Below are 24,964 nucleotides of genomic sequence, written 5' to 3' on the forward strand. Positions count from 1 at the left end.
GTGTAGACGCTACTTGGCGTCTATCTTCTTCGCTGGTATGTGTGCTCAGCAAGGCAGTTTTGTGTTTGAGCGCCCCCAAGTTGTGTTTTACTGTAACTTCAGAAGCTCCAGACACGTGAGCAAAAGCGCCATTCTCATTGGTCGAGTAGATTTCGATGCGACGCGTCGAAAAAAAAAAACGAACCCGAGGCGTTTTTTTTTTTTGACGCTTTAACGCGTGGCGTTTTTTCGCGTCGGCGTGCACACTCTCGTTGGTGCCCTTTGTTTAGTCACGAGGCGTTAAACGTCGGCGAAAATCGCCGGCGAAATTCGTCCCGGTGTGAACAGGCCTTTAGGCTCTATCATTTTCATAACTCTTTGCATTGCTAAAAAAACTATTTTAATAAATTGGAAAAGCAAAAAAAATATAAATATAAGTCAACACAGAAATCTGCTGCTTGATCATATCAGCTTGGAAAAAATGTCAGCCCAAAGTTCAAGTAACTTTGAAAGAATTCGGTCTCTCTGGTCTCCCATAGCTAACTCCGTGACTTAGGGGGTGGGGGGGACATGGTCGTCGCTGCTCCTTGCCCTTCTGCCATGGGCCGGGGTGGGGGTCGGGGCCTCCGGTGCCTGGCCGGGGGTGGTGGGGGCTCCGTTGGTCGGGGGGTCGGGTCCGGCGCCTGGGTGGGGCGGGGTGGTGGTCTGGCTTGGCTTGGGGGGGTGGTCCCTTTGCCTGTGCTGGGGGGGGGTTGGCGGAGGGCGCTGCTCGAGGGGGGGGCCCAGCGGCGCTGGATGGGCTTCCCGTCTACACCTGGGGCTGGGATCGGCCCTTCCCTGGCTCTGGGGCGGGACGGGACAACCCTCTTGGGGCCCCCGGTCGCTCTGGGTGTCATCCGCTTCGGCTGCAGGGTCTGGGGGTGGGGTGGGGTGGGGGTCTTGTCGGCCCTGTCTTGTGGGGGGGCATTCTGGGGGAGGGGGGGGGGCACTATTGGTACGGGGCAGGGGGGGTTGACGGGTCGCGGTCTCCCCTGAGGCCGTCGGCGGTTTCCCCGGCCGGTTGGCTGCCTCGGTCCCGTCGAGGCCTGACCAGAGCTCTTCTAGGGCCGGCGTTTGGGGGTGGGGGCCTGGGCTTGCTCCGGGGGGGGGCGGCGCTTTCTGGCTCCCCTCTCTCTGTGTGGGGGTGGTGGTGCTGGGCCTGGGGTGTCTGCGCCTCCGGGGGTGGGGCCCCGGGGCTGGGTGGGCCTGGCCCCCTTGCTGGGGGGGGGGGGGGCGGGGGGGGGCTGTTTGACCACCGGGGGACAGTCTATCATCTGTCCCCAACTTACCCCCTTCCTCATATAACCTCATAATAGGGTGAGGGGGTGGGGGGCTTAGCCTGCGATGAGCCTTGGGGGGGGGGGTTTACTAGGCAGTGGCCCCCCTCCTGTGGTTGCCGTATGGAGTGGGCCCCCCCTCTTTCGGTTTTATTTGCACCTTAGACATGTAGGGCCCTTGGTAGGGGGGGTGCTTGGACATCACTGCCAGCAAGCAGCAGATGTCCTCCTAGCACCCTACCCGCCAATTTTAACCGCACCTTAGACATTTAGGGCCCCTTGGTGGGGAGGGTGAGGGGACGTCACTGTGAGTAATCAGGAGATGTCCCCTTAGTGCCCTACCTGCCAATTTTAACCGCACCCCCCTTAGTACACACACCCCTCCCCCCTCAATATATACATCCCAACATAAACACACACACATGCACACACACACTCTCTCAAACACACATACACGCACACACATTTTGCAAGGAAGGTGGGACCTGGGTCCATCTGTCCCCTGCCTCTTCCCTGGTGGGGGGTACGGGCCCCTTTGCAACGGCGGCTGTGTCCCCGGGGTGCCGGCTTCCTGGGCCCGGCGGTGCTCTCTCCGCGCGGTGGGGGGGTTCACATTACATCTGAGCCGGGGGTGTTCGTGTCCCTGGGGGGTGGGTTCTGGTCCTTGCTCCTGAGTGCTGGGCCCCGCCAAATTTCCAACTGTGGCCGAGCCTGGTCGGGCCATATTTACAACACCCCTTGTGGGCCCTCTTTTCCCCGGGGTTCCCCCTTCCTGGGCGGGGGCGGCGGGCCCCTGCCTCGCTCCTCCCTGGACCAACCGTGGGCCGGGCGGATGGCTGCCTGGAGTGCGGAGTGGGTCTCCCTTGGGGGGTCCTGGCTCGTACCTGGGGTTGGGGCGGGGGGATGCCCGGAACTCCTGGGTGGTGGTGGGGTGCTCGTCTGGGGCTGTGGGCGTCCTTCTCCGGTGGGGCCCTGCGTTGGGTTCTCCCGGCGCGGCGGGGGGGCTGCTCTCCTGGTTGGGCTGGGGCGGCGCCCTCTTTCCCTCCGTGCCTCCCTGCTCTCTGGCTCTGGGGGCCTTGCGGCGGCCCTGCTGGCCCTGGCCTGGGTGGCGGGCTTGGTCGCCCGGGCGGCGGTTGTTCCCTGCCGGTTCCCGTGTGGCGTTGGGGGGATTCCGGCTGCCGCTGCTGGTGCGGTGGGGGTCTTGGGGTGGGGATGGCTGGGCACTCTCCCTCCTTCTTTTCACGTTCCACCATCCATTTTAGAAGAACATAAACACTCACCTGAGCACAGGTGTTAGCTCAACAGACTGAATGACTGAAATATTTCACACTAGTTGGTTTTAAGGATAAGTATGCGTGTGAACACTATCTCTTTTGTGTACATGTCGACAGGTGGACATTTTTGCAACTAACAGGTGTGTTTATAACATTTGAGTGTGTGTGTGGACGCCCTTTTTTTTTTTGTTTGTTTTTTTTTACATTTAAACCTTACCATAATGATTAACAACCAGTAAACTTGTTGCTTTATGCTGCTTCATGGTCTTATCCCCCTTCCCCTCCTATTATCACCCCCTACCCCCCCTCTCTCTAACGTCCCTCCCTCTTCTTCCCCTCTTTCCTTTTCCGTCCGGTCCAACACCAAAGATTTTCAGACATGTTTGAAATTAATAAAGTTTGGCCTCAATTACAAAAGTGGTTTATTCAGACATACCTTTGGTTTGTCTGAAGATTAATAACCCCTCTTGTTAAAGTAAAATATGTCCAACCCAAGAGGCCCTCAGCTCTCATCTGTCTGCCTAGCTGTTGGACAGGACAAGTTAAAAAACAAACAAAAAAAAAGGAACAAATGACTTATATTCTGTCATTCAGCTGCATTTGATTCAATGTATCTTATTTCTTTCAAGTTGCACTTCAACCTATTTTATTTTACATTTGTGGACCTGTAAAAAACTGAATAAAACTTGTATAAAACTAACCGTTCTGCAGCATCATCTTTACATCATCTCCTTCATGGTTGCCTTAGTTGTGGAAATAGTAGGAAAACAGAATATTTGAACGCACTCATTTGCTCAATTTGCTCAATTTTTGCTCCGTTCAGTTATAGCTTCTTTTCTTTCGCCATTTACCAAACACCTGGTCAAACGTTTATTATCTTTGTCTCTTTACGTTCACTTCCATATAACAATTCTGCTTTGCACATTTATGACTTTTATTCATGCTTTTTGTAGCAAATCAAACAGATTAAGACCAAATCTTTGTTATGGAGAGCACCTGACTGGTGGTGTAAATGAAAAACTATTATTAGGATTTTTTTTTTTTTATTATAGGAAGAGTTTAGAATGTAGAAAATAAATCAGAAACTCTTTTCAGGTTCATTCTGTCTAGAATTTTATTAATCTGTGATCCAACCAGTAGGTGTGACTTAAAGTCAAAGGCAGAGGATCAACGGAGGCAGGTGATCAGACCAAGACTTAGCAGGTATAGCTGTGATGTCAGTGAGGAAGAGGAGCCTTTAGCATTTTCTTGGCATTTGTTGTTCTTCAGACAGACGCTGCGCTCACAGAACGGACCTGCAGACACAAAGCATCACCATGACAACTAACATTTCCCACATCATCATCCACACATCCTTTTTACCTGTGAACTTTTCTGGACAGACGCAGCGCTGGAAGTCTATGCAGGTCCCACCGTTCTGACAAATCAACTGTTCTGAGTCACACAAGTTCTCTGAGGGAAGGAAGACAGTTAGAAATTGTATTCAGATTTGTCATAGTGGTAGCTAACAATTGTTCTTTTAAGGAGTTCTGCTCCTCCCACTTTCTTACCTGTGCATCCAGCTCCGTCTCCTCTCCAGGTGTAGCCAGATAAACAGGAGTCACAGCTCCTCCCTGTGGTTCCACTCTTACAGCTGCAGAGACCGGACTCTGAGCAGTATGGAGACGTGCTGCCCACTGTGCTGCACTCGCATTCTGAGAACAAACACACACGTCTGTTTCTCCATCATCTTCAACAGGTGTGGGAAAAGAGGAGGAGATTTCACTCCTTTTGAAGAGCATTGTCGATCAAACGGCTTCTTACGGCACTGCCGGCACAATGTTGTTTACTTTTACTTTTAGTAATATAATATATTCACAAAGAAATTATTTGGTCCCAGATTTATTTCAACCTCAATGAAAGCGTTGTTCAAGGGAAATTAAATTGTAACCAAATTATCATCAGAACCTCAATATTTCATCCATAACGGAAAATCATTATTGTTTTTTTAGGGTTTTGTGAATCAGAAATGAATCTGCAGGAAAGTAAAATGTTTAAAAATCTTTAAAAAAATAAATATAATATAATGTATGACAAATACATTTCGTAAAAACACATGAGCCAAAATCAAAATGCAATGCAAACACAGAGGCTGTACCTTGTCTTTGCACACTTTTAACTTTTTAAATTTCATAATGTACTATAAGTTTTTTGTAAATGCAATGGTAGTAAGTTGCTTTTATATGTATTAAAATGAAATGTGAAATAGGTCAAGTTTCATTAAGTGATGTAAACTTTTAGGATTTCTGCTCTTTGCAGTGTGTTTTGGTGGTATGGTTCGTCACCAATATAATGGAAGTTGTTTTTATCAGATCCCTCTCCACCTTGACATATTAATTCTGTGCAGAACTTTAACCAAGGCTTTCTACTTCCTCCCAAAAACATTCTAAGCCTTTCTGACCAATTTAAACCTGCTTATGTGATTTCCTCAGAACCTGCTTTGCCTTAAAGCAATGAAAATTGTGTTTTTGGTGTTTTCAACATGTTCTTGTAGCTTTTTTACTATGATGGAGGACATTAATACAGAAAATTAAGCCTAAAATGAGATTTCTGAGTTTGTCTTTTTTCAAAACATAAATCAGGAGCAGACGAAAAAATGCTGTTAGAAAAAGCCCATTGCAATGACATACAGTAGGTGCTACATTTGGCAGGGCACAAGCTCCCTGCTCTGCTCCATTCTGACGCATCCGCTTGTAGACAAATAGATTCATGTTTGTCTTTGTTTTCCTTTTCTGAGCTGACATCTGGGTCAAAACTCTACGGCTGGATAACTTTAATATTGCTCGCCATTGTGTTGCAGCTTTAATGTCAGGTTGGGATTGTGAGAGCTGTAGACAAATGGAAAAGGATTTAAAAAAAGGGTGATGGGAAGGGGAGGCTGGCTTACTTTGCGGCAACAGTACCGCCCACAACTCAGGGGGTGAATTTCTAGTTAACTACTGCCGCTCTGCAGAAACTATGTCCTGGAAAACGACACAGATTTTTTTCAATTTTGGCTATGATTAAAAGGACTCATGATTAAAAGTCCACTAGGAATACTTTTACAAATTGTCAAAAAGATGATTGGAGTGGGACTTTAAGGTCTGTATGTATTAAACTGAAAAAAAAAAATTGATAACCATGTAAAACATTTTGCAGTTGAAACACATTAGATTCTATCTTTTAAAAGAGCAAAACAATAAATGTACTTGGCTGTCTTAATGATTTATGAAGCATTTTGTGGTTTCAGAGACAAAGTGAACAAGAATCATCCACAAACCAGATCTAAGGGATTCTATGATTATCTGCTGCTTCCTCAAATTGGCAAACCTTAACAAAAGACAAAAAGTGGCATTAGTTCTTGACCTAATGTTAATGATTTGTTTTTTCCAATCTGTTTTTTTCCTTTTTTTCCATAAGATCTACACAGATTATATTCCAACACTGAAGAGTGGGTTTGTGTGTAGCATGAGCAGTACTAACCCAGACAGATGTTTTCATCCTCCAACGGCAATTCTATGTTTCTGTAGTAACCAAGGCGACAAAACTGACAGTTCTGCCCTCGCGTGTTGTGCTTACAGCTCACACATGTGACCACGTTGACAAAGTCAATGTAGCTGCATCGGTTTGAGTGACCATTACACTCACAATCTGTCACAAATAAACACACAATTAGAAGCTATAACAGATCCCAAAGTACTCCTGTATAATAACTAGGCTCCACCTTACAAAAAACAACATAAACACTGAAGTGAAAAGCAACTTACTTAACTGTTTTTCTTTTTATTCTAAACCTGTTAATGCTGTTATGTTTGTGTTACTGCGGGCTATAGAGTATTCTAAAGGATGGGAGGCAAGGTTTCAATTCAGACAAAGCAGGAAACTGTTTCTGTTGGGTATGATTAACTGAGTAAAGAAAATGAACATGTTCTCAATTTGAAGCCTATTTTCTTTAGAGGTCTTTAATAGGGGGGCTCTGGTATACTGGAGCTAGAGTGTGGGATGACTTACCCTGAAAGTTGACATAAATGATTTTTGAAAGCTGACTAAACTTTGGTCCTCCTGGAATCAGAATCTTCTGGGTTGCTTTAGACACAAAGCAAGTTGGGTAGTCGTAAAAGTAACAAGGCATAAGGGCAAAAATGTTAAAAAGAACTATACTATAACTAATTCATGTGACTTACCACTGCTAACTAATATTCTTACCACAGCTAGAACCAAATAAACACTATTCTCAGTGGAGTATAGCCATTTTTTGTTGCTAACTTTTGTACCTTTTTTCTCTAAGTCCTTGTCTTCCTTCGTCTTGCTTTTTTCTTCCTTTTTCTCCTTAGTTTTCTCTTCAGAAACATTGACAGTTTAGTTCATCAGGTTTAGAATGTATTTCCATCATAAAACTTTTCAAAACGGCTGAGTCTTTTACTTTAAAACATTTTTCAGTACCTTTTTCCTTCTTTTGCTCTCCTGTTCTCTTTTCACTGGAATCTTTCTTTTCTTCAGGCTTTTCTTTTGTTGCTTCTCCAGCTAATTCCTCCTTAGAAGAATCTCCTTTCCTATCAGGTTCTAGATTGCCATCAGGCACTTGTTCGGAATTTTTTGATTCTGATATCTGTTCAGGTTTTTTCGCAGGGTTAGAAGGCTCTGTCATGGCAGGAACTGTACCTGTTGCCACATCATCAACTCCAGAGGGAGGTAATAAAGGCTCTTCCGTTTCCATTGGGGCTTTAGGGACACTGTCAGGGGAGGCTACTACTGGAGGAACCCCAGCGACAGGAAGTAAATCAGAATCTGTTGAGGCATCAAGGGCTCTAGAGGACAACTCTGCATCAAGAGAAGACTTGACAGGAGGGGGCGCATTGAGAACCGACACATCAGATTCAGGAACGGCGGCTAAAGTTTCTGGAATTCTGGAGGGTGGTAGCTGTGGAAGTACATCCAATGGGGGTGCCTCAGAAACAGGGTCACTGGAAAAAGGTGCATTTGTTGAAGTGTCTTCTGTCTTTGGCTGTAGCCCCTCTTGAGGGACTTCCAATAAAGAAAGGTCCACTGAAGGATTTGGAATAACAGAAGATGACTCAGATGGAAGCTTGTCTACCAAAGTGACATTTGTCCCAGATTCTTTTGGAGACGGTGAACTAAAAGCTGGTGTATCAGTAGATTGTACTTCCAGTGGAACATCAGGCAACGGCATCTCTGGTGGTGGTTCATCAGGGAATGGTACAACAATTGATGGTACATCAGGAGAAATCATATCCAGAGCTGGTTCTGTCAATACAACACCTGGACGAGATGTGTCTAGAAATGCTGTGTCTGGAGGTAATGTACTAAGAGGAGGTATATCAGAAGGTGCATCTGAAGATGATACATCAGGAGTTGATCCATCCAGAGGAGGTAATTCCAGGGATGGTTCTCCCAGTGGTAAATCTGTACGAGGTATATCGATGCCAAAGTCAACAAGAACAGAAGTGGGGTCAGCTCCTGCTGTAGGTGGAGCATCTTCTACTTGACTAGTTGAAACAGTTCCAGTGAGGGGAATATCTTCAGATGAAACCTTGATACCAGTTGTGGTAGCTACTAGAGTTTTTAATTGATCTGGAATAGTAGCTGTTGATACTAAATCAACAGAAGGTGGAGTGACAGTTATCACCAGAATGGCTTTTTCAGTCCCAGAGAAGGCAAGGTCAGAATTGGCCAGTGTCACTGGATCAGACATGGGTGCCCCCTCATCTATGCTACTTCCTGGGATTTGGGGGATTTTTATTACTAAGGTGGAGATACTAGTGGTAAGACTGGGATCAAGGGTGTTCCCAGTACCCAGAGTTGGACTACTTGATGTAACTGGGTTCAATGAAGGTCTGTTTTCATTGCTTGGATCGGGAAATGGAGTGGAATTTTCAACACTTAAAGTACTGCTGATACTAGTAGAGGCTGCATTGCCACTATCAGAACTTGTAAAAGAGTCTGGGGATAAGCCATTGTCAGAAATTTGATCTTCAGCAGTAGTACTACTTAAATATTTAGTGGAACTATAAACAGGTGTGGATGTACCGGTATCCCTACTATCCTCAGTGTTAGACATGTCAATGTCATCAAGGGGACTTTTTGTTTCTGCAGCATCAGTACTCCACAGGTCAGTCATGGTAAAAGTACTGGCTAATTCTGTAGAAGAGCCTGCTTGGTTTGTATCAGTAGTCATTGCATACATAGAAATAGCTGAAACACTATCTGTAGTTCGTGAGGGGGAAGTAGTTGTACTGTCAGTTACTGCAGTGATGGGCCCAGCAGCAGTGTCTGCGTCAGTCATTGGGGTATTGCCATCAGTTACAGATGAAGGTGACCTAATAAAGTCAGTGGTGGTGGGAGTAGAGTCAGTCATTCCATCTGATGAGGCAGAAGGTCCATCAGATGCTGCTGAGTTAGAGTCATCAGCCGCTGTCAGAGAAGAAGAGTTAGGTCTCTTTAGTTAATCTTCTCTTCATATACTGACAGAGCTGTGTAGAGCACAAAAATGGGGGCTTTTCAGCTTAATATATTTTATCATCGTCTTACATACCATCTGTTTGGCTGGCAACATTTTTATATGGATTTTTTTATATATTGCAAGACACTTTACTGCATCATACATCTTATTTAATTATTGTAGAGAAGTACCTCTTCTACAAAAAAAAATAAAATAATACAAAAAGAGAACGCTACAGTGGGCAGCTGTTATCAGTCATGTTAAGTTGTAATTCCCTGACTCCATTGAATTTAGTGTACTCTTTAACCTCAACTGGTAAAATAATCTGTTTTCTAGAGAAATTATTTGAATAGATTGTTTACAATGGGATTCCAGGTTTCATTTTTTAAATTCTTTCTCTCACAGTGGAAGTGTGCATATGACAAACTTTACAGATCATTTTTTCAAGTGGGACATCTTGTAGGATCAGTGACATGCAAATACTCTTTTTTGCCGCACTTTATATGCAGAGGAGTTATACTTGACTCAATGACAGCAAAATGTATTAGTCCTATAATGACAAATAAAGACAAATTTTGCATTCACACCAAAGATGATTCACATGACAAATTTGCAACTGCCGCCTCTGTTGTTCGTAAACTTGACTGTATATCTGCATCTTATATACAGACAATGCATGAAAATCACAGATAATGTTGAGAGATCAGTTATTTTTTTCAAGATCTATACAAAAACATTGATAAAAATGTCTCCAATGTCTAGGTTCATGAGATCATTTAGAGACTGTCCCAGTACAGTGAGGTTCACCATCCACTGCAGGAGCTGCATCTAAATGATGGCTGCTTTCACCAATACTTCCTTCTCCTTATGACCAAGCTTGACGTCTTGCTGTTCCACATTAGTCAGAGGGTGAAAATATAAAAATAGAAATAAAATTAGAAGGCCTTTTTATAATTGTCGCGATACAAATAAATAAAATATCATAAAGTTCAAGAGGAGAACAATCAGATTCTCCTCCATGTTGGTTTAGGACTCTATCCACTGGTACATTATCAACACGTCAAAGCTGAATCCCTAGTTGGTTTATGCAGCACAAAATCTTTGCCAAAGTTCAAATATTTGAAATATGGAAACATTGCATGGCGACACCCATAAAGGGCTACACCTCTGATCGCATCTGTACATTGACTGAAAATAGAAACTTAGCATCCCTGTTGCGTGAATCAAATTTGGTGTGAACATGGTTTAAGATAGTCATTGTCCACACATGAGCTTGACAGCTGCATTATTAGGCTGTTTTTAGTTTTTAAAACCATTCACGTTGTGCTATATCTCATTCATTGAAACTGTTGTTGAACTCTTGGTTCATTCAGAAGTAGTTTTGTAACAGTTTGCCCGTGCTTTGTCACTATCTCATTTCTCATGGTAGACTTATGGAAACTGTTTGTTGATGTACTGTATGTGTTGCACTTCCCAGACTCTGGTGCAGTGAGAGGTGCTTTACTAAAAGTCAATACTGCTGTTCTTCCATCCTGGCACTGTGGTAGCGTACACACACACATATTTTCTGCTCACTGACCGTGTTTTTTGTTTACAGACATCTACACACCAAATGCTGATTAGTTTATGAAATTGGTCAGCACCACCTGGCTGTAGCTTTCCTTTGTCATGCCCTGTTAAATGAAAAGGTCTGGTTTTCACACCCTTTTTCTTTTGTTTTAATTTAAAGTTAACAAATAACTACTTATGAATTCATGTTGTGATTATCCTAGTTTGCTAGTATTACAATTATGAACTCAAACAATGACAGCAGCTTAGGTTTTTCAAAACATACAGTATCAACAACTGTTTTGTTGTGATATTGTGCAATAAATTCTTAGTGGCCGGTTATTCAATGGCAGACAAGAAAGAGGCAGGCTAGAAATGAAATAGCAGGATTTGTGTTCTAAACTTTTGTGATGAGTGATATGAGTAACCCATCACTTTTAAATAATATTTAGGAGCCAAATTATCCAATCAAAATTGAGTAAAACCCCCAGTCTGTGCTCTACAGAGGCCTTCGGTGGAATCCAACATAGGTCTACTTCCAGCTGAAGCCACACACTTGTAGACAAATCCCAACACTTTGACGGGATCTGTGTCCAGCAAGTTGTGGGTATTCAGCTGTTGTCACACTTGCACAACACAAGTACTTATCAGCCAAAAATATTGGATTTCTACTCTTTTATTTCAATGAGTTTTTGCTATGGTTGCATCTAGCTAGAGTTCTCTGTAGCCTCATATTTTCTTTGTTTAGCTGAAATGTATATTCTAAAGCCCCCAAAACATTTATTCTATAAGTATCTTAAATGTTTAAAGGTTTTTAAGAACATGGTTTGGGATTTTGAGATTCAGTTTAGGATAAATTGTTTAGAGGAAGGATTTTTGTAAAAGCTTGCTTTAGATGCATAACAAGCAAATAATGTCAGACTCAGCAGCACACCATGTGATGGAATGGTGAGAGTGATGTCCACACCACTCTCCCACAGCACAGTAAGCACGTTTTGATGCCAGGCAACCGATCAAATGACATATTCTGGAAACTATCTGAAAAGTTGTGATGCTAATACCACTCACTGTTTGGAAATGTTCACCAAATCAATTGTGAAGAGCCAAACTAATTTAACTTGACAGAAGAAAAGCTATGACGCACAGAGAATAACACCTAAAGGAACCAAAAGTAAATAAGTGTGGGTAAAGAATCTAAGGCAATTAAAATTTGTCCCATTATGCAACACTGGGGGGGTGGGGGTGGGGGTGGAGGGTTCACACAGGTAGATGGATACTAAACAGACAAATAAATAGCTTAACATGACTTACTGACTCCAGTTTCAGCTTGATTACCTGGAAAAACATGCATGGTTACAAACGTGAGTTTTTATTTGTGTGTGCCTTGTGAATGTATGTCGATGCGTACAGATATTGGCAGAGCCCCAGGGCAGGGGCAGGTATGATCCTGGTCTCCAGCTGTTGGATGTGAAACCTCCTCTGCAGCGTTCACAGTCCTGGCCTGTTGTATTGTGGTCACATTCACACTGCAGTGTTGCATCACGAAGCACACACTGAGATGCATGTAAATTACACTTACACCTGAGGAAAGAAACGCACAAACGCACATAATGAGCAATTTGACTGATCTTTAATGACATGCCCACCTGTAGTACAACTGATCGCTTGTACACAACCTGTTCTAAAAATCAGTGTTGTCCCAAACCTCAATCATTCATTTTCAGAATCCACTATATGCCTTATGTGGTCACCGGGTTTTGAAGCCAACCCAGCTACTTACAGTAGAAGTAATCTAACTGAAAGTTTCAAACATTTTGCTGAACTTCAGTTTTGTTAATAAAGGTTTTAAGACAGAATTTGACCAAAGTGTTGTTAGGTTTTTGTTTAGTTTTGTGTGGTTTAAAGATTGCTAGAGTTTAAAGTGATTGTATTTTTCCCCCTGTGGAATATGTCCTTATTTGTAACACAAACTATGAATTGGCTAAGAGTTAAGAGAGTAGAAAGACACCAGGAGACTTTTATAGTGCTTGATGGTTTTAGTTATTTGGGTAATGCAGAATGCAGAATGTCATAGTTAAATATCCACCAGAAATTTTGATAAGAAAAGCAAATCATTTTCAGGTTTGTCTTTTTGTGTATGTGTAAATGTGTCAGTTAGTGTAGTTGGATGTAGTCGTTACCTGGCTGGTATGTCGATGTTAGAAATAGCATAGAAGTACTTAAGCAAGTTATCTCTCTGAACATAGGTTCCTCCCAATGCTGGGCGGAGAAGTCGCAGACGAAGGTTAGTGAAAGTGAAGAAGTCCCGAAGCCCCATCATGGTCTCCATGCGGGTGTACAGAGCATCCATGTTAATGAGCTTTGCACCAGCAAACACACCAAAACGAGCGCGCACTTCAAACACTACATTCTTTTCCTCCTAAAAGGCAACAAAAGTTGAATTAGAGGCAGTATAAAAAATCTAAAAAAAAAACATTTAGGAAAGCATAAGAATGTTACAGGTTTCCAGAAAAACCCTTGCGGGGACCAGATACTCACTTTGGCTCCGACCCATCGGGAGTACTGCTCTGTGCAGATTACACGTGTTAAGTTACTTGGCGCTAATTCAGACACTCGTTTTGGCGACATGCCAAAGGTCTCTAAACAGTCGTCAGCATAGTATTGATATGGTTGCCAAGTCACACCTGCAACATAAAAGCAAAGTGATACCATTGTTTTACAACTCATTGACTCCAAAGCTGTTCCAGAAACACACACAGAGCTCAAGTGACACTTTTGTGGAGATGCTGTTGCCTTTAATATTTTATGTTCATAAATTCCATTGACAAAGTAAAGTAAGTAGGTGAAAGTGCTCCTCATTTTATCTGGTGTTCAATTAGTAGTAGTTTATCAAAGTTTTTTTTTTTAATAATCTAAAGCAACCTACCCGTTAGTTACAATTTTTAATTTACAATTTACATTTTTTACAATGTTGTGTTTCCTCTTGGCAAAAGGACACGAATGTCTGTCTTGGGTGGGATTAATGTGTAGGTCAGCCAAATTACTCCAGACAAAACTCATTCATTCATATCTTTATGAACGTTGCTTTGAGCACTGTTCAGGAGTCATGTTGGAACAAAAAGATGCCATCACCAGACTATTTACCCAAAGATTAAAGTCTAAAATATCTTAGTATGCGTAAAAAATTAGTTAATTTTACTGGAACTGCCACGTCCAGCCCAACTCCTAAAAAACCCAAAACCTTCCTCCTCAAAACTTCTTACTTGACAACATGAAAAGTAAACTGAGAGCTTTGTCTTTTGGAAAAGTCCCAGAGCAGGTATTTTGGGCATGTCCCACTGGGATGAGGCCCCCAAGGAAAACCCAGGGCACAAATGGAGAAGGATGTCTGAGCATCTCTGCTTAGGCTGTTGTCCACTGACTTGACTCCAAATTAGCAATGGAAGATGGACTGATGTATGGATGGGTGATTGTATTCTAGATCAAATGTAGTGTACCTCTACAGAGTACCTCTATAGTGTACCTCAGCCACTCTGCCAATGCTTTTTTCAACCACACAAAATTTATCTTCAAGTACAAGTGCTGGCAATTTAATCACTTATGGCAGACTGTTCGATCTGCCCCTTTCAACTAGTCTTTGCCATCTTTACCTTTGTCCAGTGACTTCTCCAAAACCATACTTGTTGGTCGGCCATACTCAAAGGTGATAACAATGTCATCGACCACCTCCAGACTTTTGTTCCAGGACAGAGTGACATTGGCCTGTAGTGGTTCAGGATACCGAGACCAAGTGACCGTCTGCCAGTAGGTAATAAGACCGCCCCTTTCTTTGTCTCCCATTAGCTGAGGAGGGTGAGATAGGTCAGGGCTGGATGCATCACACTCATCGCTGCACATGTATGGATTCTCCTGTAAAAAACAAAAAACCATGACTGAATTATTGTGTTGTTGGCTGCAGTAGGTAACTCCTCAAACAGAGTATTGGAAATGTTTCCTGTAATCATCTTTGACTGAAGGTTTATTCAGACTGAAAAAGTCAGTTGGTCAAGATGGAGTCTGCTGAATTTGGTCCGGATCAAGTCCTGAACCTTACGCTCAGTCTGTATTCAGACTTCCTTTGAACAGGACTGTTCTGTTTTGGATCAAAGATTGCAAACTAAACTACGTGAATTAAGATCTTTTCTCTCATTAGCCAGGAATTGCGAGGGCGGGGGAAAGCAACAAGAGAAAGAATAATTGAAGTCCTCCACTTAGCAATTCTTGTTGAGATAGTTCCCTTTTTCCAACTTTATATTTCGCTAACCAATTTGGAACGTCTGTATCCACGTCACACTTTTCACTTGCTACTTTGGAGGCATGCTGCAAGCCAGTTACTGAGGAAACGATGGCTAAGAAGGTATGCTGATGAGTGTTTATGACGTATAGATTGTCGAGAAAACATTATAAGAAGTAATGTAAATTAATAAATAAATTAAAATAATTATAATCCTTGCTGTGTCTCATCATTTTGGTTGCTACCTTCCTACAGAACTACAATAAATGTGACTAATGGATGACCAGCGAGCCTGCTGTTGTAATACTTTTGACACATCCCCTAAATCAGGGGTCTGCAACCTGAGGCTCGGGAGCCACACATGGCTCTTTTATTCCTCCACTGTGGCTCTTTGGCTTTGAAGACAAATATTAAATACATTATTTTTTTGTAGTTTTTGTGGTGGAATATTATTAGAATATGCTTAAAACACACAGGATGTTCTGCAGCACAACAGTATAGTTGCTGTACTTGAAGTGTAGAATGGGATTTATATTTATTTAGATTTGTTTCTAAAAGTGGAATTTTAACTTAATTTTGACCTGCTTATATTTAATAATAAAAGGAGAATAAGGATGAAGATCCAACAAAGTTATAATGATAGAAAATGCTATCTTTGACTTTCCTGCATTCTTAATTCAAGTAAATCTGCTGCAGCAGATTTTTGACACAGGGTGTATTTTATTTTGAAAGGAACTTGCCGTTAAGAGTCAAATAAAATATTTATAGTTAGGAAAAATATAACATTGATATACTATTGTAAATAGCACAAGTTGAGTGTATTTTTCTAAATAATAACGTGGGAGTTTTTGGCTCTAGCTGGGTTTCAGTCCGTAAAAAACTGACCTAAATGGCTCTTTTAATGTTATAGGTTGCAGACCTCTGCCCTAAATGAATGCTCTGTCCCTTATTTTAGCAAATATGCAAAGTTTTAAATACATACACTCCTTTGTCAATAATATGTTATAAACTTTATTCGGAAAAAACGTTAGTTTTATTTTGAAAGACCTTCACAAATACTCACATTGAATTTAAACAAAGAGAGTTAGAGGTTGTCCCAACCAAATATCACATAATTACTGCACTTCTCTGAATGTTTGGTGGTGTTTTAGGACGAATATTGTTCTGCAACATTTGTGGAGATGACGACATAACAAAAATAGGTTTAGCTAAAGGGTTTATTAGGGCTGGAAGCCACCGGACCATGATGTGTACCATATTTGAAAGGTTGCGTTTGCTCTAAGACAGGGGAATCCAAACCTTTAGCAAACAGGGCCAGGTGAGAGGTAAAGAGTGTGGAGGGAGGAAAATGTATGAGGACCAAGTATTTGGTCTTACATTCTTCGAACTATTTTAATAACATTAAACTACAATCAACTATTTGTTAAACATTTTATTGCAATGACACGGGCCACTATCATGTCTTCACATTGAAAACAAATACATCTAAATACATCTTTACCAAAATTACTGTCAATTTTTCGCACCGTTCATTCCCAGTTAGCTTGTCGTAGAAAGCACGTCTTGGCTGGTAGTCTCTCAAATTGAACTGAAATTGAAAACAGCCACAGTCTCTTGACATATTAGGCAGTCCTTTGACTTATATATCTGAAAAAGATTTCCACTTATCCAGAACGTGATGGCCCTCACTGTCAATGTTTCTTTTTTATTTTGAGTTGACATTATAGAGATGAACTAGAAAGCGTCACAGAAGGATCGCACAACATTGTTGCCACCGGTTTACCATGACTTAAGACGTAATTTAGCCAAACACAATAAAGAAATTGTATACACTGATGCTGAAGGCCGCATATTATTAATTTTAGGAAAGGAGCCTGTGGCTCGGCGGACTCCTGAATGCGGTCCACATTTGAACTTTGGACATGCCTGCTCTAGAATCTAATTGAAAGACTTCACCTCTAGGACCATTTGAAAAATGCGGGAGTCCTAACAACAGCTTACTTGGGGGCAGCAAACAAGAGCTGACCAGAAAATTAAAAGTAGGAAGACGAAGAAAACTATCATATTTTATCCACCAGATCCAGTATCTGCAACCTTCAACAATAAAAAAAACAATTCTGTCTTGTTTCTCTGCAACCAAAACCCAGTAGGAGCCACAACACCTAAAACACTGCTTTGTATTTCCGTCATTACTAATATGAAATATATAAATTAGCTATTTTTTGCGTGAATAAAAAAAAAGTAGAAAGATATTTTGTTTTTTTCTATTTTTGATATTGGGTTTTATCTTTGATATAGCATATACGAGTACCCATTGAAATGAGGCATCCTGTCAAACAAAGATCATTCTGCTGCAGCAAAAGTCTGCTTTTGTAGGTTTATACTTACTTATGCTGTTAGCCCAGTATGAACAGTATTGTCTATGATCCTATAGAAAGAGCAAATAAAGTATAAATATATCATCTTTAGCCCCACTCCTCTGAACAACAGCTAAATATTGTTGTGCCACACAAGATTACATGTGCTTTGAGTTTTTATCTTTAATAATAATCAGAGCTTTTACAAGATCAGACTTTTTACCAAAATTCCGTGTAGTTCAGTATTTGAAATGTGTTCATTCTGTATAGATAAGTGAGGGCTGTGCACCTTAGTTTGCTTTTTTCTGTGATGGGTTTCTTGGCTTTAGTCAAGTTCTGTTCTGAGCTGTCCCTTTGTCACAGTCACAGACAGTTCAAGCAAATTAAGGAGCACTCACAAGGAATGGTAGATCAAGACACCGTGATTAAGTGGGATGTCAGCTATGTACAACACTTTATTTCCCTCCTTTCTTTGCAGGATAAAATCACCTCAGTGATAAATCGATGAGTCTAATTACAATTAGGACAATGCAAACCAAGTAACCCTCATTTTATTAGATTATAATCGTATGGGGGGACGGCTGTTTGACCACCGGGGGACAGTCTACCAGCTGTCCCCAACTTACCCCCTTCCTTATATAACCTCATATTAGGGTGAGGGGGTGGGGGGTCTAGCCTGCGATGCGCCTTGGGGGGGGGCTACTTGGGAGTGGCCCCCCTCCTATGGTTGCCGTATGGAGTGGGCCCCCCCTCTTTCGGTTTTATTTGCACCTTAGACATGTAGGGTCCTTGGTAGGGGGGGTGCTTGGACATCACTGCAAGCAAGCAGCAGATGTCCTCCTGGCACCCTACCCGCCAATTTTAACCGCACCTTAGACATTTAGGGCCCCTTGGTGTGGACGGTGAGGGGACATCACTGTGAGTAATCAGGAGATGTCCCCTTAGTTCCCTACTCGCCAATTTTAACTGCACCCCCCTTAGTACACACACCCCTCCCCCTTCAATATATACATTCAAACATAAACACACACACATGCACACAAACACCCTCTCAAACACCCATACACGCACACACATTTTACAAGGAAGGTGGGACCTGGGTCCATCTGTCCCCTACCCCTTCCCTGGTGGGGGGTGCGGGCCCCTTGGCGATGGCGGCCGTGTCCCTTGGGTGCCGGCTCCTTGGGCCCGGCGGTGCTCTCTCCGCACGGTGGGGGGGTTCATATTACACCTGAGCCGGGGGTGTTCGTGTCCCTGGGGGGTGGGTCCTGGTCCTTGCCCCTGGGCGCTGGGCCCCGCCAAACTTCCAACATGGCCGAGCCTGGTCGGGCCATATTTATAACATCCCTTGTGGGCCACCCTTTTTTCCCCGGGGTTCCCCCCTCCTGGGCGGGGGCGGCGGGCCCCTGCCTTGCTCCTACCTGGACCAACCGTGGGCCGGGTGGGTGGCTGCCTGGAGTGCGGAGCGGGTCTCCCTTGGGGGGTCCTGGCTCGTACCTGGGGTCGGGGCGGGGGGATGCCCGGAACTCCTGGGTGGTGGTGGGGTGCTCGTCTGGGGCTGTGGGCGTCCCTCTCCGGTGGGGCCCTGCGTTGGGCTCTTCCGGCGCGGCGGGGGGCTGCTTTCCTGGCTGGGCTGGGGCGGCGCTCTCTTTCCCTCTGCGCCTCCCTGCTCTCTGGCTCTGGGGGCCTCGCGGCGGTCCTGCTGGCCCTGGCATGGGTGGCGGTCTTGGTCGCCCGGGGGGCGGTTGTTCCCTGCCTGTTCCCGTGTGGCGTTGGGGGAATTCCGGCTGCCGCTGCTGCTGCGGCGGGGGTATGGGTGTGGGGGTGGCTGGGCGCTCCTCCTCCTTCTTTTCACATTCCACCATCCATTTTAGAAGAACATAAACACTCACCTGAGCACAGGTGTTAGCTCACCTTTGCACTAATAGTTTGCATGATTGAATGAATGAAAGATTTCACACTAGTTGGTTTAAAGGCATAGGTATGCGTTCGTGAACACTATCTGTTTTGTGTGCATGTTGACATGTGGACATTTTTGCGGCTAGCAGGTGTGTTGATAATATTTGAGTGTGTGTGAACAGGCTCCGCCCTTTTTGTACTACATTTGAACCGTACCGTAACGATAAACAACCAGTAAACCTGTCTGCTCTATGCTGCTTCATGGTCTTACCCCCCTTCCCCTCCTATTATCACCCCCCTACCCCCCCTCTCTCTAACGTCCCTCTCTCTTCTTCCCCTCTTTCCTTTTCCGTCCGGTCCAACACCAAAGATTTTCAAACATGATTGAAATTAATAAAGTTTGGCCTCAATTACAAAAGGGGTTTATTCAGACATACCTTTGGTTTGTCTGAAGATGAATAACCCCTCTTGTTAAAATAAAATATGTCCAACACAAGATGCCCTCAGCTCTCATCTGTTTGCCTAGCTGTTGGACAGGACAAGTTAAAAAAAAAAAAAAAAAAAAAGATTATAATCGTATGGATTTTCTTTAGCCATAGTCTCATAGTCACGTTTCTTTTAGTGTTTATTTTTTACATTACTCATAGTTAAAAGAACTTTCATCATTACTTTAGTTGACAATTGCCCAAAATTTGGTTTTAATTGTGAGACTAAAGCAGACCTGTAAGAATTTTTGTCAGGTGGTAACTGCTCTAAGACTGTGGAGCAGGATCTCATGCAGCCCCTGCGACAAAGTGATGAAGTATTGCTGGCGCTAATCCATTCTGAGTGTTGGAGGTTTATCCCGTAAGTTCATCTGCCCCTGCCAACTGTCACATCACAGCCACACAGTTTACCCGCGGTCAACCTACCAACTTTTAAATCAGCAGTCTTCATCCAATGAGGACTGGACACAGTCCAAGCTAATTCTAAAGCAGACCTCATGCTTGTACCTGTTAATGAAGTTAAATATTGTCACTTCACAATACCATGCTTTAATGTGGCCCCTTTGTAGCTGTTCACACCTGTGCTGCCGGAGACCTCCACGCTAATCTGATTACTCTGCCGACAGTTTTGTGGAGCGACCTCTGTTCAGCATCAATGTAATCTGATTACTCGGCTGACAGTCTGTGTCTCTAAGAGCCAAGATCCACATCCTCACAATTTCCTAGCAATATTAACGGTCTGATGGAGCTAAGCCTCATCATGAATGGGTCCACAGGGACGAACTGTTGTGTGCTTGTTATTGTAGGTCAGGCATCTCTTGCTGTTTTGGACCTTCAGTATATTTAAGAAACAAATCAATTATTTATGTCAGTTTTGTTTTGCTTCATTATCAATTTCACTAATCAATAATTCAGGATTCAATGGGCTTTCTCAAAGGAGCAATTAGACTGGCAGCAGGACACTGTCACTCATTAAGTGCTGGTTGGGACTCACTATCTGTGGCCGCGCAGAAGGTCACCAGGTGACTGACAGCATTTTGCTTTTTCACTGAAAATGGAGCTTCAAGACAGAAGAAGAGGAACAGAACCAGAGAAAGTTATGATTTCAATGAAAGAGGACCTGATGCATAAACATGTGACAAGAGAAGATAGACTCCATGTAGACAGATGATCCACCCTGGTGTTCCATAGTAGCAGCCATCTATAATGGTCATGAGGCACAGATATGTGTTACATATGAAGCTTTTTTTCATTATTGGGTTTGCCGTTTACATTTTGTAAACGTGCTGTTCAGCCTTTCTGCCTGTCATGCCTTAGTCAAATGCTCCAGTGCTGCGAGTTTTTGGGTTGCCCAGGCCAATGGAGGGTTTTAGACAGGTGCAATCGCATCTTGAGATGAACTCAGATGTGTCTTACAGTTTCCTTGGGGCTTGTGGGGCCACCTTAAGGGACGTCGTGCAAATGGGAAATCCCAATGTTGTGTGAATGGTAAGTAACCCATGACATCAAGTGATCCTGTCATGCGGTGTCCTTATGCACACTCTGGTTATTATTAAGATACATATACCGACTTTTTACTGTCTGCATGCAAATGCTGCACACACAGGGTTAGCAGGTGATATTTAAGATCCCGTAGGATGTCCACACAAGCTATACTGTGATCGACTAATTTGCTCATTTCTGTCTGGCTGCAAGTGTGGAGCATGCACTGAACACTTGGACAGCATTACCAGGCTCCTTGCAGACCACGGGCAGTAGGGGAATTGACCTCTGATTAGAAAATTGCAGGTTCAATTCCCGCCTTGCCTTCCTATGTGTTGAAGTGTCCTTGGGAAAGACATTAAACCCCACCATGACTCTGGTGGTAGGTTGGCGCCAGTGTTCGGCATAAGTGTGTGAATGTGTGTGAATGAGTAAATAGGACTGTGACTGTAAAGCATTTTAGAGGTTCGAGGAAGGTAGAAGAAGGGTTATAAAAGTATTTATCATTTACCATTTACACAGGTTTCAGAGGGGTTGAAAAAAATTGAAAAATCCGAACCACGTGTCTGCATCTACTTAACCTTAACTCACCCTTATGTATTGTTTAAGTGTTTACCATGACGTGTAACCTGCAGCATGTCCATAGAGAAAAATGTGCATGAACATTTTTGTCCTATGGGTTCACCGACTGGTCTGCGATCTTAAAATTTTGCTGCGGGGCCACCACCAGGGTAGCCCCTATCCACCTGTAAGGGCAGTAGTCAGCTGTACGGTTATTCTCTTTCAGAGTTTCACATAATTATTCATGTTTAGTGTTTAGATGTTGTTATCCTAAGTTTTAGAAGCCATAACCTTGTATTTTAACGCAGCATAAGTTGATGCACTTTCTGTATAAACAGTGGAAACATTCCTAACTCTGTTGGGTTCTGGTGGACTCCAGTAAAGTCGTTCAACTACACAACAGAATCAACATTTAACAGTCCAAGAGTTTTGTCAAAAACAAGAAAAAAATAAATATTATAAATAAGAAACATGAAAAGTCTAAAATCAGCAGGAATATTATTTGTCAAATGCACATTAGAGAGATTTTGCTTGTTTACTTGTTGGTTGTTTACTCACCAGAGTGCAAAACCTCTCTGGTGGGTTTCCACAGGTGATCCCTGGCGGGTCAACTCTGATCTGCATGAACTCTTTCATGTTCATTGGGGGGGGCTGACATGGATATAGCTCCCATCCGGGCACTGCTCCCAAGTTGGAGCGACACACGTCATACTGGCCACTGAACTGAGACCGACTCAGCGGAGACGAGAGGACGAGAATGAGGGCTAGGAGAGGGTGGGACTCGCAGCGAAGAGTCATTTTAGACATTCAGACGTCTCCTTCATCTCACTTTTACTCTCACCAAACCTACTGCAAACAAGTGGCTGCCATGGTTACTAATTTTATGTGGGTGGTTGTCATGACAACCAGGTGTAAATCTGTGAAATGTCCTGCCCACTTCCAATCTGTAAAAAAGAAAAAAGAAAAATCGGACTTAGCAGTCGGCAGAAAATCACAGCAGAGCCAGATCACTACACTACTGCACAGACCAAATCAGCTGTTTGTATCAGTTCCCTACATGTTTGGTGACGACGTGGTCTACGAAATACATTTTTGTTTTAGACCTTTCCGACCAAGGCACAAGAATATACCAATGTTTTTTTCTGTATTTGCTTAGAGCTGCAGTTACTTTGTTCTCTTTTAAATATTCTGATGGCACTTCTGAGCTTTTTCTCCTGCAAATAATAACTAAATAATTCTTCAAAGTCAAGTTAAAAAGTTAGAAAAAACTTTAAAACTGTCAAGAAAGTAAATCCTGAACCATTGGTTGACTAAAATTTAGGCATGGGGACAGCTTAAAATACTTTTAATGCCTTCCATTATTTGTTTACCACATAAATTGAGTATTTCTTTTTTTTAAACTACCATTGTTGTATCTATATCTGGAAAAAATTAAGAATTTCAATAAATTATTGGTTAAAAATATTGATAAAGATAATTAAATGTCAGCTTTGCTGAGAATTAACAAGAGTTTGCTGTTCTACTGTTATTCAGTTTTGCAATCGACACTAATTAAAAGGTAGTCAATTTAAGTGTACTTTACAAAAAGTGAGGCAGTATACTTGAAGTTTACTTTTCATAAAACATCTACTGCAATTAAGTCTGAAGAAGTATTTAGTCAGTATACTTTCTACACATAATTTGTGTATAGTATACTTGCCATGCGTATACTTAATAAAATAAACCTTAAGTGAACTACTTAATGCTAAAGGACACACAAATTTATGCTGACCTTTGCATCAGTCTCTGTCTCATCCAGGTCTCATCTACTCCCTTGCTTGTCCCCCGTAGAGTCCTGAATAAAGGTTAATTAAACACTCTTTCTTCTTTTGTTTGCCTTCTTCTCCAGCTTTTATCGCTTCTGTTGTCCTCCGTTTCTTTCTCCCTCTAATCTCCATCTACTTTTAATCCGCTCACTCCTCCTCTTCTCAGCGAATTAGAGAGAAATGTCCTGACAGCTGAAACTTAACTGAATCCTCAATGTAAGTCATCTCCTTCCACCCCCTGGTACTCCCCCCATCTCTCTATAAACCCTACCTTTTTTCACCTCCCTCTTCTCTTCACATATCTTGGTATCGACTTACATTCATTCATGAACTATTTACTGTATATCAGCGTAACATGACAATATCCCTCCCTCTCACCTTGAAAGGTAGAAGCAGAGGTAAAACAAATAAGAAAGAAAGTCTTCTTATGCATACATAAAGTCTACATATATTCACATGGATGGGAATGGTATTCTTCAACAAAATGCAACAAGGCACGCTCCATAAAGCAGAACTGATCCTTGAAAGATCCAGCTTGTAGACCACACCAAAGACTGTATATGACAACTGGACTGAGTGAGTGTGACGTCACACATAGAAAATTGGTTATTTCTGGTTCCGCAGCAAATTGAGGTAAATTCAGTCACCATTTTTTCACAAAACACCATGTTGGAGCCAGATGATGTCGGTAAGCAGTGATAGGTCCCAGTCAGTCTGAGTCGACATTTCTATGGCAGCCACTCTCGCCAGTCAAGAGTGAACTTGTTGGAAGACCAATAAAAGCGGGCTATGTAGAATCTGTCAATCATAAAAACATGACGTGAGACTACATACTTTTGTTGAGGCATCTGATAAGTCAGTGTATAACTTGAATAACTACAGAAGAAATATCATACAAAAATTAGGATTATCCAAAACATGATAAAAAAGTATCAGAGCAAGAATGGGTATTCTGGCAAATATACTGACTTTTAGCTGTTTATTTCTCAATGGAAGTCTATGAGATTCTACCTTCTATGAGTCAGCGGGTACTGCCTTTTTAGATTGCAAGGGGGTGAGGTCACTCAGTCCAGTTCTCTTATCCAGTCAATGGATTTGGACAACACTCTTGGCGCCTTCTTTAACCCTTGTGCTATCTTAGATGACCCCACCCTTACATTGACGTGTTCTCCCTACCATGACAAAGGTGGATAAAGGTGGAAAGATTTCATGTAATCCATGGACACCAGTGAAGATCACAAATCATTGAAGAAAAAAGGTTCAGAGCACTGTCCAGTGGGTCTAAATGACCCAACTCCCAATGTTAAAGTGCCTAGGATAGCACAAGGGTTAAAAACATATTTTTTGGGTGGACATATCATTAATTTGGTGGCCCTCTCTCAATTCATTCCCTTATTGGCCAACTCTTCTTTAATTTTGCTAGCAAAAAACTTTAGTCAGTTTGTTTATTGGTCTAGAAGTTCATTAGCCATTCCGAAAGTTTTGCTTATAAAAATGTATTGTTCTT

The 24,964-nt window shown here is 42.7% G+C and overlaps 1 protein-coding gene across 3 annotated transcripts; it reads right to left on the minus strand.

Moving 5' to 3' along the window:
• Positions 1 to 3,665: 3,665 nt before the first annotated feature.
• Positions 3,666 to 23,601, minus strand: LOC105354799 (netrin-G2-like). Of its 3 annotated transcripts, XM_078952511.1 has the most exons (14): positions 23,424 to 23,601; positions 22,211 to 22,596; positions 14,246 to 14,504; positions 13,134 to 13,279; positions 12,776 to 13,014; positions 12,004 to 12,176; positions 11,907 to 11,930; positions 7,031 to 9,019; positions 6,862 to 6,927; positions 6,599 to 6,673; positions 6,071 to 6,238; positions 4,120 to 4,263; positions 3,932 to 4,021; positions 3,666 to 3,864 (listed from the first exon to the last, which is right to left on the minus strand). In XM_078952511.1, the coding sequence occupies exons 2-14, from the start codon at positions 22,457 to 22,459 to the stop codon at positions 3,737 to 3,739; spliced, it is 3,750 nt and encodes a 1,249-aa protein (XP_078808637.1). In that variant the 5' UTR covers positions 22,460 to 22,596; positions 23,424 to 23,601; the 3' UTR covers positions 3,666 to 3,736. The 3 variants fall into 3 exon arrangements, with proteins under 3 accessions (XP_078808637.1, XP_078808639.1, XP_078808638.1); XM_078952512.1 differs by lacking the exons at positions 3,666 to 3,864; positions 3,932 to 4,021 and adding an exon at positions 5,868 to 5,917 and having other exon boundaries at positions 4,125 to 4,263; XM_078952513.1 differs by lacking the exons at positions 6,071 to 6,238; positions 6,599 to 6,673; positions 6,862 to 6,927; positions 7,031 to 9,019.
• Positions 23,602 to 24,964: the final 1,363 nt, after the last annotated feature.

Source organism: Oryzias latipes, chromosome 9 (assembly GCF_053564925.1).
Source record: "Oryzias latipes strain Hd-rR chromosome 9, Olatipes_Hd-rR_3.1".
Taxonomy (NCBI): domain Eukaryota; kingdom Metazoa; phylum Chordata; class Actinopteri; order Beloniformes; family Adrianichthyidae; genus Oryzias; species Oryzias latipes.